Here is a 17,865-nt window from a genome sequence, read left to right as displayed (position 1 = left end):
CAGACATTAGAGCTTGGCACTCATAACGTCAGGGACTCAGGGTCATGAGTTCAACATCCCAGGGAATGCAAAAACTGATCAAATGTGGTTGTTGTTTTGTTTTTCTCAAATGCAAAAAATTCCAGTGCTGTTGGAACGCTGCTCAGCCAGTCAAATTCAGAGACCAGAGCTACTGTAATAAAGAAACGATTATTAAAGACAGTGATGACAAAGAACCAACACCAGTGTGGAGGAAACTGCTCGTGCTCATGCATGTGTCTACATTGAGGAAGTTGCATTTCAGGATTTCAGATCAGAACAAAGTGCACGTTCAATCAATTTCCCCTTTTCTGTTTGTCAGACGCAATCGTGCTCATACTCCCTGATCTCCTCCCTCTGCAAACCAGCTTTTCTCTCTCTCTCTTAACACTGTAAAGATCCACACTCCATATATGGCCTTTTACCTTCAGGTTCTACACAAACAATGTTCATTTGAGATGATATGTAAAGAGTGCAAATGGTTGCATACGACAGAATACGAAGGTCAGAGAAGTGCTTGAAGGGATGAAGAGCAAGTAGGTCAACTATAACCGTGAGCCATACCTCACAGCTCATCCCGTCAGCGAGAGGCTCGTGGAGAGACCGAGAGAGGCTGAAGGATAAGTCAAACCCCAAAGAGACGAGACTGAGAGAAAGACCGGGGTGGGAACGAGGGAGCAAGTGAATGAGCCATGTGTGACAACGCCCTCTACAGACCATTTCATTCAGTGTTTATTAACCCTGTAAAGCCTACTGTAATGCACATTTCTAAGACCTGAATCATCAACATGATCAAAACCTTGTTGAAAGGCCTGTTATACACAATCTACACAGTCATTTCAGTTTCTTTCTTCTGTTGAACACAAAAGAAGAACAGTTGATGGTAGCCATTGACTTCCATGGTATAGAAACAAATTGTATGCAAGTCAATGGCTACCAGAAAGAAAGAAAGAAATGCACCGAATGCATGTTTTTGCTCAGTTTAGTCGACCTCAAGGGGGGGAAAAAATGCTACAAAAGAGTAGAATCTGGCACCCATCACACCAATCTGACAGTTTCAAATCTAAAACCTGGGTAAATGTTTGTTAGTGCCGTCCATGTCATCCAGTTCACCTCTCAAATGTGTTCTTTGTGTCTTTCTAGGTGCCTACTGTCTTTCTGTCCTGGATTACGACAACGTCAAGGGCCTAAATGTCAAACATTACAAGATCAGGAAGCTGGACAGCGGGGGTTTTTACATCACGTCGCGCACACAGTTCAGTACTTTACAGCAGCTGGTCAACCACTACCGCCGTAAGTCACTTTCTCACAGACACCTCCTCCTTTCTGAATGTCTATGAAGGGAAGTGATACAGACTGTTATTTCTGGAAGTGGGAACTTGAGTTGTTGCAAAATAAGAAGACGGTTAAAACTATAAATAAAGCAATCGCATAAAGCAATTATATTACTTCTTATGCTGCTCTAGAGTGTTAAAAGGGCCTAAAACCATGTAAGATGTAAGATGAAATAAATATGGTATTATGGTATAAGTTATTTATAAGTTAGATGTTTATTTTTAGTATTAAAAATCCAAAAGAATGATCATTATAATTTTTTTCTTATTAGCATTATTATAATAATAATAATACATTAGGTACATACATTATTATGTTTTTATTATTATTGTTAATTTATAAAAAAAAATATATATATATTATTGTTGTTAAAGGCACAATATGTAAGATTTTTTAATTAAAATATCCAAAAACCACTAGAACGGTGTTATATATTTTGCTGACTTGTGTACTTACATTATCCCAGATGTTTCGAAGAATGTTTAAATAAGCAATTTTAACCTGTGACACGGAGCGTGTCCATAGTGTCATTGTGTCGCCTGCCAATGATGTCATAACCCCTCGATTTTCGGTTGTATTTTGTAGAAAACATGGAAACACCAAAGACGCTTTAATACGACCACACAGAGTAGCATAATAGCAGAACTTTCAAATGTGTCTAATATGATAAAACAGCGCTGCTTTACCCCACATACGCACGACTGGAAGGAGCAGAAGCAGTCAACTGTGGCATAATAAAAGCTCCGCTGCTTCCATTATAATGCATGATTTCTGCCCGAGTCCCGTCGGATTGCATCGGCTGTGGGGATGAAGACGACAACTCCCATGATTCCACACTCAGTCACGGTGTCATCAAACTACGCCTTTGTCTCTTTGTTTATTTTGAATACGCGCCCTCTAGTGGCGAAAATTACATATTGTGCCTTTAATGTTATTTAAAATAATATTTATAAGTATTATTAAATAATATATTCTGTTATTTAAGTTGAATAAGTATTATTTATCTATATATATATATCTATCTATATATATATATATATATATATATATATATATATATTATTCATAATAATTTTTATTTCAACTTTTTTCTTTTTTTATCTAGATAAATAGTCATTGTTAATTTTAATTCTGTTTATAGCTGCCAACAACAAAAGCATCTAATTTAGGGCATTAATATAGAATCAAAATGAGGCCATTTTCTAAAAAGAGATTTGAAAGTACTGTTGCATTAATATTATGTTGCATAAATATTTAACAGAAAAACATGAACACACTTCTTTCTGTACGTGTCCGTCACAGAGCACGCAGACGGCCTGTGTCACTGTCTGACTGACGTGTGTCCAGTGCTGAAGCCTCAGACTCAAGGCCTGGCACGGGACGCCTGGGAGATCCCACGGGACTCTCTGAGACTGGACATCAAGCTCGGCCAGGGCTGCTTCGGAGAGGTCTGGATGGGTAAGACTTCCTCTTTCAACTTCTTTCCACTGAAAACCGAAGCTATGTGAGATAAATATGAACAAAATACCACAGCTGTGTAATGATGGCAGCAAAGCGTTCACATAACAGACAATGATTTCAGTGTCTTTTTCCCATCAGGCACTTGGAACGGCACGACACGCGTGGCCATCAAGACTCTGAAGACTGGCACTATGTCTCCTGAGGCCTTCCTGCAGGAAGCACAGGTGATGAAGAAACTCCGGCATGAGAAGCTGGTGCAGCTTTACGCTGTCGTCTCAGAGGAGCCCATTTACATCGTCACTGAGTACATGGGACAAGGTCAGTACAGAGATCCAGTGAACCATACTGGGCTAAATATGTCCAAGAAACAAGAACTGGCAGTAAGATGTGTAAATAGAGCATTCAAATCTGGATATTATCAGCTTTTCTTGTGAGGTCTGCAAGTAAAAGTGTGACTGGAGATGTGAGGTGTGATTTCTGCTCTCACAGGAAGTCTGTTGGATTTCCTGAAGGGTGACATGGGAAAAATGCTGCGGTTGCCTCAGCTTGTGGATATGGCCTCTCAGGTACTTTCACACTGGCATTATGATATGGTATCTAGTAATGTAACTGCACAGAAAAATAAACTTTTAACAGTTTTGATACTTAAATAAAAAGTAATGGAAATTGGAAACATTATATTAGAAGATTTACATTAATGATCAAAAGTTTGGGGGCGGTATGATTAAAAAAATTTTTTTTTTGAAAGACATCTCATGCTCATCAAGGCGGCATTTATTTGATAAAAAAATACATTAAAAAAACTGTAATATTATTGCAATTTAAAATAACTGTTTTCTATTTGAATACATGTTAAAATGTAATTTATTCCTGTGATGCAAAGCTGAATATTCACCAGTCTTCAGTGTCACATGATCCTTCAGAAATCATTCTGATATGCTGATTTGCTGCTCAAGAAACATCACTGTCACCTTTGACCAATTTAATGCATCCTTGGTAATTAAAAGTATTCATACCTTGATGCATTTTCTTCATGACTCTTTGATGAATCGATAATTGAATTAGTGCTGTCAAACGATTAATCGCGATTAATCACATTCAAAATAAAAAATGTTTGTTTACATACTATGTGTACTGTGTTTATTTATTATGTATATATAAATACACACACATACAGTATATATTTTGAAAATATTTACGTGTACATACATTTATATATTTATATTGTTATATTTTATATTATATATAAATTTAATATATAAACATAGCATATTTTGTTATATATATAAATACATAGCATATATATATATATATATATGCATATGCATGTGCTTGTATTTATATATACATAATAAATATACACAGTACACGCTCATATATTATGTAAACAAAAACGTTTATTTTGGATGCGATTAATCGTGATTAATCGTTTGACAGCACTAAATTGAATGCATCCTTGGTGAATAAAAGTATTAAATATTATAAATTCTATTATATTTTGTAACTGAAGTTAAACTAAAACACATTTTCATGACTCAAAGACTGACTAAAATAAAACAAAAATAAATAAATAAATAAAAAACTATATAGCCCTGCATTGAAGGAGGAACTATATTTAGAGAGTTGAATATTGCAGACAGCATCACTAAAAACAGCACTGTGGCAGCAGTTTTTGCATGGCCACGTGCCACTGTCATTGTCTTCATAATGTATATAAATCTGTTTCTATTCTGTGGATACTCTGGAGTAATATATAATATATGTGCTGTCCTCAGATCGCCTCTGGAATGGCGTACGTGGAAAGAATGAACTATGTGCACAGGGACCTCAGGGCTGCCAACATCCTGGTGGGTGATAACCTGGTGTGTAAAGTGGCTGACTTTGGCCTTGCTCGACTCATAGAGGACAACGAATACACGGCCAGACAGGGTGAGCAGGAACACAGTGACTCTCTCTGCCTGCATGTGGTCGTTCTCCATTTTCTTTACATCTTGAGTTGTTTCCTGAGGCCGTAACGTCTCCGTCTCATTTTCAAGACCTAATGCTGTTGCCGTTTATGTGGTTCGACCTTAATTGAATCAGTTTAATCATGATGACAGGCCTCTCTTAAATTATTATTACAACAGGAGCCAAGTTTCCCATCAAGTGGACCGCGCCAGAGGCGGCGCTTTACGGCCGCTTCACCATCAAATCTGACGTGTGGTCGTTTGGGGTCTTACTGACGGAGCTGACGACCAAAGGCAGGGTGCCTTATCCAGGTACTACTGCTCTACGTGTTTACCAGTCAGTCGAGTATTAATCAAAGAGTCACTGGTTCACCTTCACATTCAAATGTACTTTATATATATATCACACACACACACATATATACTGTATATATATATATATATATATGTATATGCAATATAAAAAAGAGTGAAAAATTTAAGGGGGTCTGAATACTTTCCGTACCCACTGTAAATATATACATGTAAATATTTTTAAAATATATACTGTATGTGTGTATATTATATTATCAGTACACACACATATTGTGCAAACAAAAACTTTTATTTTGGATGCAATTAATCGCGATTAATCGTTTGATAGCATTAATATATACTGTATATGAACATTATAATTTTTTTTTCTAAATTTAATAATCAGTTTACAAGCATTCATTATTCTATACATTATTTTAAAACATTATTATTATTATTATTTTTAATTATTCACATTCAGTCCAGTGCAGGGTTTATCATCTCTAAAAAAAATGGAATATTTCAATATCAATCAGAATAATTGTAGAATAATTTAAATATTATAGAATATTATTATTATTATTTTCACTGAAAATTTATTAAACATTATTTAATAGAATAAATTATTCTATAACTTATGCAACAATAATCATATTTATATATGTATATCTGTGTATGTGTGTGTATCCTCAAAAAAAAAAAAGTTTATTTACCAATAATAATAATGAATTAATGTATTCCATCTTTTTTTAAAGAATGATAAATTCCATTCTAAAAAAGATGGAATAAATGAATGAATTATAATTATTTTAAAAAATTCACTCACAGGACATAATAATTAAAAATATATATATAAATTATTATTATTCACATTGAGTCCAATGCAGGGTTTTTATCTCTAACAAAAAATACTTATAAACTTACAAAAACATTACATTCAAATAATTTTCACTTATAATTATTCACACTAAATCCAACACATTGAGTTTAGACATTTCTATTGTTAAAAAAAGAAAGAAAAAAAATTTGGGGGGATATTTTTAGGCCATAATGTCAAATTGTAAAAAATATTCATTATTATTATTATTTCCAAATGATTCACATTAACTCCAATGCAGGGTTTTCATCTCTACAAATGTTTTAAAAATGTTTTTGAGGGTGTTTTTTATTTTATTTTTTATTTTTTATAACACACAAGCCACATTGCCCGTATTAAACAACATTTTAAAGAGCCCCCCTCCACAAAGGGCACATGAAAACATTTCCGGTTGTTCCTCCCTGCTGACAACTCACATCCTCTGCCTGGTTAAAATGTGCCATGCCACTTTCTGCACCACAATCTGACACCTGACCCACATCCACCCTGTTTCACGTCTGTCCTCCGCACAGGTATGGTGAACCGGGAGGTGCTGGACCAGGTGGAGCGTGGCTACAGGATGCCCTGTCCCGCCGAGTGCCCAGAATCCCTGCACGAGCTGATGCTGACCTGCTGGCGCAAGGAGCCCGAAGAGCGGCCCACCTTCGAATACCTCCAGAGCTTCCTGGAAGACTACTTCACCTCTACTGAACCACAGTACCAACCGGGCGAGAACCTCTAGAGATGCCGATCCAGTCAAGTGTGAGAAAGAGAAAGAGAGATCCTTTTCCTGACCAGAAAACAAACACGGAAAGTTTGTGGAATAACCCAAACAATACTGATCCACATGGAATGATATCCAATTCAGCCCGTTTTAAGCAACTTGCTGGGTTTTCATATGGTCTCAGTGTTACAGCATCGCCCTCTGTTATTGTAATCGCATGTTTTTCCACTTTCATCGCAGGTGAGCTTCAAACAGCAAGACAAGATGCATCTTTTCTGCATCATTCGCAAAGAAATCCACTAACAAATTTCTTCTTCGGCCGTGCAGCTTGCGGTTTCTGCTGATAATTGCTGCGAGGCTTTATTTCCGAAGCTCTGCGGATTGATCGCAAGCTGTTTTTCTTGACCTCGATGTACCACCACTTCTCTCCTAAACCCTTTTAGCGGATGCTCCAGATCTGTCATTCATCCTCCTCCCACAATCCCTCACTTCTATCCTCTCCCATCCCCCTTCAAACCCCCAAAGCATCAAGCTCCGTCAGCGCCGGTGTTTGTCATGAACCCTGCGACCCGTTCACAAGCTCAGATGGATGAGATTTGATCGGCAACATCAGATGTCAGCACCTCTGTGCATGTTGGGAGACATCTGTGATTGCAGCTCTCTCGTGACGAATGGACGTTCCCGTTAATGTCTTCCAATAGATATCCAGGGTCCGTATCTGAACATGGTATTTTATGCCTTTTAATGGTAGAAATGAGCTTTTTGTCCCACTATGTTTCTTTTGTATGAACCTGGATCAACTGGAATAAGAATGTGATTGGTTGAGCACTGGTCACATGATTGGAAACGTTCGGACTGAAATGATGGAAACAAAACATTCTTCCTTTTGATATGGACTCAATTAGAGAATCGTTCAGAATGTGGTTTCATTTGATACAGTTATTCTACTCTTCTAGTATTCAAAACAACTACTGATATATAGCATTGTTTTTTGTTTAAAGCAGATGTGACTGTATAGTCCTACTTTGTGTGCCAATACAAAGGAAAAAATGAATTTTTGTACTGTTTTATTATGTACAAAATGTATTTTTATTAATGTTGTTTTTTTTGTATCAAAGAGGATGAGCAGGCTTTGTAACTAGAATTTAAAGGAATAGTTCACTGAAACATTTTCTAACCCTCATGTTGTGTAAAACACAAACGGAGACGTTTAGCTGAATGTCCATGCTGCTCTTTTCCATATACAATACTTTTACATTTATTGCATGAGAAAAGCGTCCTCTAAATGTCTCTTTTTGTACTTTTTTATTTTTTATAACACACAAGCCACATTGCCCGTATTAAACAACATTTTAAAGAGCCCCCCTCCACAAAGGGCACATGAAAACATTTCCGGTTGTTCCTCCCTGCTGACAACTCACATCCTCTGCCTGGTTAAAATGTGCCATGCCACTTTCTGCACCACAATCTGACACCTGACCCACATCCACCCTGTTTCACGTCTGTCCTCCGCACAGGTATGGTGAACCGGGAGGTGCTGGACCAGGTGGAGCGTGGCTACAGGATGCCCTGTCCCGCCGAGTGCCCAGAATCCCTGCACGAGCTGATGCTGACCTGCTGGCGCAAGGAGCCCGAAGAGCGGCCCACCTTCGAATACCTCCAGAGCTTCCTGGAAGACTACTTCACCTCTACTGAACCACAGTACCAACCGGGCGAGAACCTCTAGAGATGCCGATCCAGTCAAGTGTGAGAAAGAGAAAGAGAGATCCTTTTCCTGACCAGAAAACAAACACGGAAAGTTTGTGGAATAACCCAAACAATACTGATCCACATGGAATGATATCCAATTCAGCCCGTTTTAAGCAACTTGCTGGGTTTTCATATGGTCTCAGTGTTACAGCATCGCCCTCTGTTATTGTAATCGCATGTTTTTCCACTTTCATCGCAGGTGAGCTTCAAACAGCAAGACAAGATGCATCTTTTCTGCATCATTCGCAAAGAAATCCACTAACAAATTTCTTCTTCGGCCGTGCAGCTTGCGGTTTCTGCTGATAATTGCTGCGAGGCTTTATTTCCGAAGCTCTGCGGATTGATCGCAAGCTGTTTTTCTTGACCTCGATGTACCACCACTTCTCTCCTAAACCCTTTTAGCGGATGCTCCAGATCTGTCATTCATCCTCCTCCCACAATCCCTCACTTCTATCCTCTCCCATCCCCCTTCAAACCCCCAAAGCATCAAGCTCCGTCAGCGCCGGTGTTTGTCATGAACCCTGCGACCCGTTCACAAGCTCAGATGGATGAGATTTGATCGGCAACATCAGATGTCAGCACCTCTGTGCATGTTGGGAGACATCTGTGATTGCAGCTCTCTCGTGACGAATGGACGTTCCCGTTAATGTCTTCCAATAGATATCCAGGGTCCGTATCTGAACATGGTATTTTATGCCTTTTAATGGTAGAAATGAGCTTTTTGTCCCACTATGTTTCTTTTGTATGAACCTGGATCAACTGGAATAAGAATGTGATTGGTTGAGCACTGGTCACATGATTGGAAACGTTCGGACTGAAATGATGGAAACAAAACATTCTTCCTTTTGATATGGACTCAATTAGAGAATCGTTCAGAATGTGGTTTCATTTGATACAGTTATTCTACTCTTCTAGTATTCAAAACAACTACTGATATATAGCATTGTTTTTTGTTTAAAGCAGATGTGACTGTATAGTCCTACTTTGTGTGCCAATACAAAGGAAAAAATGAATTTTTGTACTGTTTTATTATGTACAAAATGTATTTTTATTAATGTTGTTTTTTTTGTATCAAAGAGGATGAGCAGGCTTTGTAACTAGAATTTAAAGGAATAGTTCACTGAAACATTTTCTAACCCTCATGTTGTGTAAAACACAAACGGAGACGTTTAGCTGAATGTCCATGCTGCTCTTTTCCATATACAATACTTTTACATTTATTGCATGAGAAAAGCGTCCTCTAAATGTCTCTTTTTGTACCCCATGGCAAAAATAACAGCATAAATGTTTGGAACGGCATGAGGGTGAGTGAATTGTGACTCAATTTAAAAAATGTATTTTCTTCCTTAGTATTTTTGTCTTGTTTTCCTATTACAACTATCTTACCATTCATAAATCAAGTTGCATTTACTTTGCGAAGCAAAATTTTAAAAGACAGTCTTGTTTTCTGAAATCAAGTGACTGTTTAAAACAAGAAAAATGTCTGGCAACTTGTTTACCCTTAAAATCAAGTATTATTGTCAGATATTTTTTCTCATTTTAAGCATAAACTCACTTAATCTAGATAAATTTTTCAAGACTTTTTATGTTAAGTAATTGGCTTCTCAAGTTGATTTAAGATTGTTGAGAGAATTGTACTGGAAAACAAGACAAAAACACAGAGGAAGAAAATCTGAAAAATGAACTATTGCTTTTATCACTCATGAATATTGTTCAAGAGATGTTTGAACTGACTCCTCAAAGCTTGTTGAATGCTTGAATTTCAAACGTTTTATCTTTTTCAATAGTTTTGGCTTTTTTTGAGAAATTCTGACACGTGCACTCAAAGTTGCCAATATGTTATATGCAAAATAGCCATTGTTATATATATAATTGTGGGTAACAACCTCAATCAATCGCTACTGATTTAGAAAGCCATGAACCTTGTCTGTGAGGTGTTACGTGCTAGAAACCGATCTCGGGTCAGTTACTGAATGCCTAGTGATGGTTTGAGGTACCCGAATAAATAATATAATCACTGCTGAGACAATGTAGAATGAAATAGATTGGAGTTGTAGGGATGTCTGTACTGATACGATGAGGGTTGCATTGATCGTAAGGGTTTGGAAGTGTGAATAGTGGGGTAACATCAAGTCCTGACGAGTTGTTTAGAATGGCATGCAGCTGTAATCGCGGTACTTTAGCTGGTAGACATGTGACGCCTGTCGATATACTGTAAATACTTTCGTATGTAAATATTCTTTTCATATTTATTCATATTGCCTCGGTTTATGTTCAGCAGATCTTTGCTTGGTTCTCCCTGTAAGATCAGTGTTATAGATAGACGTTCGGTCCTGTGCAAAGCTGACCGCAAAAATATCATTGTTGCTGCACAAATCCAGTTTTCCTACAGCAACTGAATGCTTAGAGAAGCAGCCAATCACAAAACAGCATGCCATCATGCGATCGGATTCACAGATTCAATTCGCTGGCTTTATTTTTGACTTTTTATTTTACAGTAATAAACTCTTATTTACAGTAATAAACTCCCCTTTAAGAATCATTTCTTTAGGTGTGACTCGTGCACTAAAGTATTGTTTTATTATTTCTTTTTAACTTGCAATAAATCTGCTGTTGATTTTGACAGGTAGTTACTGCAAAGTTAAACTGCACTGTATGCATCGCTCTGATCGTACTGTGACTTAACGAGGATTTTTGATGATGGATGGACGATGGCATGTTCTTGGCCCGTGCTGTAGAACTAGAAAATTAAATTATGACAAGTAAAACGAATCAGATCTACAAGTAACCACAATATTAGTGCATCCCTGTCTAATGTATTCAAACTATGCAGTTGTTTTCAATGAGTTTCCTGTCTGTATTTTAACTACAGTTGCTCACAATCAGATTCCAGGTACTTGCTCCCAGTGTACAGTTCTGCAATGACTGGTTTCAAAATATGAAATAAAACTGAAATGAGAGTTGTACTTTAAAAATGTATATGACATGGTGTTATCTAGTTTTTTTTCCCGTCACAACTTGTTTTAAAAGAGTAGCTCATGAAAATGTGCTGAAAATGTACTCACCCTCAGGCCATCCAAGATGTAGATGAGTTTGTTTGTTCATGGAAACAGATTTGGAGAAATGTAGCAATCCATCACTTGCTCACTAATGGATGCTCTGCAGTGAATGGGTGCCGTCAGAATGAGAGTCCAAACAGCTGATAAAAACATCACAGTAATCCACACAACTCTCAGTTAACATCTTCTGAAGCAAAAACTGAGTTAGTAAGAAACAAATCCATAAGACATGTTTAACTTCAAACTGTTGCCTCCGTCCTCTATCCATAATATTGCTTTCTTCAGTGAAAAAGTCATCTCTTCTGAATCAGGAGAGAAATATACACTGATCAAGCACCGTTTACAAGTGAAAACAGTCCAGAACTAACACGTCAGTGGATTTTGATGTGAGAGGACAACAGGGGATGGACTTTTTCACTGGGGTTAGCATTATTATGGAGGGTGTTGTCTGCTGTTGTGTCCCCACCGATGTCAAACTCAAACTTACGGCCTAGCTGAACAAAAGAGGAGTCTGTGTCTAATGGACTGTTGTTTTTGATCTGTGAGCTCAATGCATATGCATAATCAGATATTATCCGACAGCTTTAACTACTTCAATAAATTAATATGATGATAATTCATGGTTTTAGTCGTTTCATCTTTACATTTTAAAATCTCTATCTACTGGTGTCTAGCGACACCTACTGTTAACGTAAACTGCAATATTTACGTTCGATTTAACCTGAAACTGTACAGGTTATCAGAGTAATCTTGCTTATGTGTTGTACTTGAGTTAGATATTACGTCTAACAGGATCAAGGAAACAACACTTTAGTCACCGTACACTTGTTTTATATAGCCTACATTGGTTGGTCTATCTTTTGATATTTTACTTTGAGCTTTTTAGAATGAAGAAACTTATTTTTTTGAAAAGTGTACTTGTTACTACAGACTGTGAATAAAGCTTTTGAGTGAGTCTATTTAAAAGTGAAAGTTGGTGTGCAGGTGCTAAAGATCTGTTGCCAAAATAACCTTTGCAAAAAACACATCCTGCTTCTCTAAAACTCTACAGCAGTGTCTGAAAATAATTTCGAAAGCTGTTTCGAAAGTCTTTGTGGGTCATAAACTGAAAGGATAGGCCTGCCCTGTCCTGCCCTGCCCTGTGGTAGTACATTTTGCTTCTATGCATTTACCCGGAAATGTTAGGCTACTTTTTTTTTTTTTCATTTCAAGCATCATAACAGAACAAAATAAGCTAACATAACCACAACTGTAAGTCATCACAGACTGAGACATTCATATAAATCATGAAACGTTAGGCTACTTAAGAATACGACTATGGAGAATGTTTATCTCGTAAATATTAATTACGTCACGATGACGTTATTCGAAACCCCTTAGCCCCAGAAGGGAAAATTTGCTAATAATTCCGTAATTATTATTAATTTTTTTTAATCAAATCTCAAGTAAACCGTTTTTATATTATTATTTTTTTTATTATGTTATTAGATCATATTAAATCAGTGTACAAATGCTGGATGAACACGTATGCAGTTAGTAAACAAAGAAAAAAAAACGCATTTGCAAAATAACGTTTCGTAGTAGAAAAAAAAATAAAAAATCGCCAACGCCTTTTAGCCAATCAAATGGTCGAACGTCGCTTTATTTAATCAATATTCATGAGACGTGCCTTCTGTCTAGAAGGATTCGAAATGCCCGGACTGACGAGCCGCCGCAGGTGAGTCTAAACCGCAGAGAGAAACAAGCAGGTACAACTGGTTTGAAAGGATCCTAAACTGGCTTACAAGGTAATTATTCATTTGATTAACTTGAATCACAGAGATTTGCTGTCAGTCGATTAATTACTAACACGGCAAATGTACTTTAGTGAGCGTTGCACAAGTTGAAGGAGACGGAAACAAGCTAACGTTAAAGTGAACTTGTGCTGATAAAGTTGCTACAGTTATGACATGGTTTCTACTTACTTGGATAGACTGATTAAGGTTTTATTATTAGTAGTGTTTTACACTTGGAACTGTTTTCACAAACCGGAGTCTTAAAAACATTAATGTAGGCTACCTATATATTTATATGTAGGCTAAATGTATGTTGCCATCAAATAAGAGTCACGTTTTCAGAATTTTGTCTCTCTAAAATGTATTTTTCTCAGGTCATAGATTAATGAGAAAATGTATCATGTTTTTACTTTGTTCTTTTGGACTTGTAGCCTACCTTATTTTTTAATGAATTGGTGCTTTGTGAATACCATGATATGTGAATATGCAATCATCATGTACCATGGTATGTATCAATTTACTATATCATAGTAGTGTCGTTCTTGCATATACATTAGAGTACCATATAAATAAATACCACTCTATTTATAGCACTTCTACAGCCATTTTTAGTAAGGAAGGGCTCTCTTCTTCCTTATGCTTTAAAGGGGTCATATGATGCTTTTTTTAAAGATCATTTTTGGTGTAACAGAATATGTTGACATGCTTTAATGTTCAAAAAACACATTCTTTTTCAAATACTGTACATTATTGTAGGTCCTCTATGCCCCGCCTCTCTCAAACGCGTGACAGACACAGTGATGAAGCTGGTATGTGTTTGCAGTACACAAGCCACGGTTAAGACAGCTCACTCCACTTTGATGTGACGCTGTCTCTCTCTCTCTCTCTCTCTCTCTCTCACACACACACACACACACAATGCGTAAAACTCTGCATTTGAACAGTCAATAGCAAATACTTAAACTAATAACAAAACAGTAGCTGATTCAGAAGCGCCAGATTGTCATAGCAAAGTCAGAATGACCTCCTCTCCTAGGTTCACGAAACTGTCGTCCATAAAATGCATTGCTGTTCTGTTGTAAGTGATCTTAAAGATTCCTAAATGCATCTACTTTCGGAAGGCCAAATAAAGTGCTTTTGTTTTCACCTAGAAACACACAGCGTCTCCCTGACATGCTGCTTCAACACTAACTGCTGGTTACTGAAACCACGCCTTCTTTCTTTGCGTGAACATTTGGGCGGCATTATGCAAATATTTCCACATAGTGAGGTAGATATGTGGGGGCGTGTTAGAACGAGCCGTTTTAAGGGGGCGTGGCAGAGTCTTAACTTTGATAAAGAATATCTCTTTGGGTTTGAGACTTTAGTCTTTGCAACTTCAGGGATCTTATCTATGCGCAATCAGCTTGTAACACTCCAAAGAGAAAGGAAAACTTGAAATCGCATCGTATGACCCCTTTAACTTTTTTTCTGTAATATTGCATGCCATTAGTATGATAGTTGTTCTGCTTAGTGTTGTTTTGTGGTTTGTGCTTTGCTTGCATTAGTTTAAGCACTCTTTTGCCTCTGTCTTTACTGTTAAAATCCCCGCCACACTGAGCCGGTTTCCTGCGATAAAGACCTTTGGGATGTTGCAGAAACTTGTTGGCACTGATGTGTGTGTAGTGTTGGGCAACTCAACGTTTCACGAAGCTGAAACTGATGACTGATAACCTTGTGAGTGCAGGGGGAAATTCTGCATGATGTAGATTTCTTACCCAAAACTCTGTCACGGGGGAAAAGGTACATCTTTGTACCTACTATAATCTTTGCATAGGCTGTGTGTATTGCTGTATTACAGTGACTGTTATCAAGATTGCATCATAGGCTGTTCTCTTTAAGTTTGTGTTATGATTTTATGAATTAACAGCATATCTCTGTGTGGTACGTGCTCCGTCCCATGTGAATTTGAAACTGAAACGCGTCTTATAGTCATGAATGGATTCAAATCTCACGAAACCTGTCAAGAACATGACCGGGTCATATTTCTCCTAAAGTTAAAACAAAGTAAAGTATTAGTTTTTGAAGAGGGTGTCTGACTGAAACGTGTATCTAATTAAGTTTCTTAATGTGTATATGACTGTGTGCAGGACTTTTTCCAATTTTGTATGACCCCAAAATAATATATTAAATACATTTTACCCCATATTGTCATCGTCTAAATGTGTAAAAAATTATCTAATTAAGTTTCTTAATGTGTATATGACTGTGTGCAGGACTTTTTCCAATTTTGTATGACCCCCGAAATAATATATTAAATACATTTTACCCCATATTGTCATCGTCTAAATGTGTAAAAAATGAAGCAAGCTATTAATGCAGTAAACAATAACAGTATTTGTTGTTCTTTCTTTATGCTGATCTGATATTCATAATAAAAGCTTAATTTTCTAAATACAATATAATAATCATATTTATTTATTGAAATAATTAACTTTGGATTTGGGGCTGAAATTGAGTTTCTCTCTGCTTTAGAGATTTCATATAGTTTTGTTTTGCAGCAAATGAAGCTACATAACAAGATCAGCAATTCAGTATGCATGTGCTTCATAACAAGGATACAGATTTGCACCTTCCTTGCGGAATCAATAAACCTGAATTTAACACCACCAAACCTGCAGAAGCACACAATAAATGTTGTTTTAAAAGTAGTGTTAGTGGTAGTTTAACTAGGGCAAATCTTACAAAATCCTGGCTAGATCACATTTCATGCACCAAAAAAAAATAAATAAAAAATTAAGCTTTCTTTCTTTTGCATTATTACATTATTTTATGTAATAATTCACCCTATGAAATCTAATTATTGTAATCCATCTGGACATTTCACATTTGAGATTTCTCATTATTTTTATTGGTGAATCTCAGTTTGTTTTTACTATATTACATTTATTTAAGGGCTAATACAAATATTTTTTTTTATTTAAATTGCTTTAAAAAAATATGTACTCATTAAAGACATCATAATATTAATGCATGATGTTAATGCAGTGAAATATAGCTTTGGCAGGTTTTGTGAGATCCATCCACTCGATCTGTGAGAGCTGTTAATATGTGTCATGACTGGCATGTTGTACGTCTCTCACATCTGTTCCACATATCACAGGCTTTTATGTGCAAACAACAGCAAAAGCGACATGCTGTCAACTGATTCATTTGAGCTCATTCAGGCAGTAGCCCTGCCATTTGTTAAGCATTAATGTGAACAAGACATGACTTTGATTGTTTCCAGGAAGTGATGTGTGAGAGATTATTGTCTGCGTTACATGCTGTGTGACCGTAAAATGTTCAGGAAGTGCTGCAACATTTGTTTGAAGCCTGCTTGAAGCAATTTTTGGCACACAGGGGGCTTATTATGGGGTTTGAACACGAAAACCACCTGAAGTCACGTGCTGTTTTTCCACACGACAAGAGTAACAAGACGTCACTTTAAAAAATGAGTTATTGAATTTACCTCTCTTTAGCAATGCATTTTACGTTACAATCAGTGTTTTCTTAAACTCTTAACATTAATGATGCTTCAGATCATGCAACATGTTGTTCTGCAAATTTGATGTTTATCATTTCAACACAGAGAAGTTGAACTGGGAACCAAGAAGGAAGCAATCTAAGTGCCATGTTACGTGACGTCATTAGATGAGGTAAAACAGGGAAATCATTAATTTAAACAAGGATGTCACATGAGCATAACATCATGCTTGTTCCCTTAGTATTGAGTCTGTCCTCATTAATACCATGTGTTTTGTTACAAGCCTGTTTTAAAGGAAGTGCTTGCAGTTGCTTAGTGCTCTGAGAATCAGACCTGAGATGCTATGAAGAGTGTATCATTTCACTTTAACTTTTGATTTAAGCATTTAAAGGTAAGAGAGTTTATTGATTTATATGCTACTAGAAATTCTAATGTGGTACTAGGTAAGTTGTTTAGGATGCTAAATTTAAACATGATTAAAATGCTTTCACTTTTCATGTGAAAAGTGAACTTTGCTTGTTTAACTTGCCTGGTTTTGCACTCGTCCTTCCACAAGTGAAGTATTTAATTGTATGTATCGAAGTGAACGAATGTCAAAAATGACTGAAGGCCAACATTTGTGCTTTGTAAGAATTCCTGTGTGCTCCAGAGAGTTTGTAATGACACTGACACTTTGCCTTTATGAAACCCACAAGAGTTGCAGCATAAGAATTAGCAATATATTCCACTCTGTTTTTTGTACAGCCTGAGGTCCGTGACTCACTTGGCGCGATGTTATACAGTAGTACCGGTGCGCACTTGCTTGTTTATTTGTTTGTTGTTGTAAACTAACCTAAATCTAGTTTTGTGACACATCAACTGCTGTCTCTTTATGTGACATCTGGGTTAGGATAGGGGTAACTTCACAATACAATGTTCTCTGTTGAAAAGTTGTGGAACTTGATTCCATGAGGCTCATTCAGGCAGAACAATATGCAATGCTTTTGTTCAGGCAATTCAATTTAAGTCTTTCGTTTTGTTGTAATTGTATTTTGTTTATTTAATGTTTGTTGTCTTGTGTGTACTTGTAGAATGTTTTATTTTATTATACAGGTGTGTGTATGTGTGTGTGTGTGTGTGTGTGTGTGTGTGTATATATATATA

At 36.7% G+C, this 17,865-nt stretch overlaps 2 protein-coding genes and 1 long non-coding RNA gene across 5 annotated transcripts in view; all 3 read left to right on the top strand.

Moving 5' to 3' along the window:
* Positions 1-7,926, top strand: part of LOC107590469 (proto-oncogene tyrosine-protein kinase Src) — a 51,012-nt gene extending 43,086 nt beyond the window's left edge. For all 3 annotated transcript variants that reach the window (XM_016279218.1, XM_016279216.1, XM_016279217.1), the window contains 7 exons: positions 1,162-1,311; positions 2,656-2,811; positions 2,953-3,132; positions 3,304-3,380; positions 4,590-4,743; positions 4,941-5,072; positions 6,444-7,926. In XM_016279218.1, the coding sequence (XP_016134704.1) occupies positions 1,162-1,311; positions 2,656-2,811; positions 2,953-3,132; positions 3,304-3,380; positions 4,590-4,743; positions 4,941-5,072; positions 6,444-6,652 (1,058 nt within the window). In that variant the 3' untranslated portion in view covers positions 6,653-7,926. The remainder of the gene's footprint in view (positions 1-1,161; positions 1,312-2,655; positions 2,812-2,952; positions 3,133-3,303; positions 3,381-4,589; positions 4,744-4,940; positions 5,073-6,443) is intronic.
* A 1,793-nt stretch (positions 7,927-9,719) lies between these two features.
* On the top strand, positions 9,720-11,140 carry LOC107590468 (uncharacterized). Its single transcript, XR_001609793.1, has 2 exons — positions 9,720-10,324; positions 10,365-11,140. It is a non-coding gene; the product is annotated as an uncharacterized lncRNA (long non-coding RNA).
* A 1,974-nt stretch (positions 11,141-13,114) lies between these two features.
* Positions 13,115-17,865, top strand: part of LOC107590487 (protein-methionine sulfoxide oxidase mical1-like) — a 48,725-nt gene continuing 43,974 nt past the window's right edge. Inside the window, exon 1 of the mRNA XM_016279240.1 lies at positions 13,115-13,159. Within this exon, the coding sequence (XP_016134726.1) occupies positions 13,134-13,159 (26 nt within the window). The 5' untranslated portion in view covers positions 13,115-13,133. The remainder of the gene's footprint in view (positions 13,160-17,865) is intronic.

Source organism: Sinocyclocheilus grahami, unplaced genomic scaffold, assembly GCF_001515645.1.
Source record: "Sinocyclocheilus grahami isolate Dianchi unplaced genomic scaffold, SAMN03320097.WGS_v1.1 scaffold128.1, whole genome shotgun sequence".
In the NCBI taxonomy this organism is placed as follows: domain Eukaryota; kingdom Metazoa; phylum Chordata; class Actinopteri; order Cypriniformes; family Cyprinidae; genus Sinocyclocheilus; species Sinocyclocheilus grahami.
The sequence above is the reverse complement of the archived record's forward strand: the minus strand, read 5'-3'. Positions and strand labels throughout refer to the sequence as shown.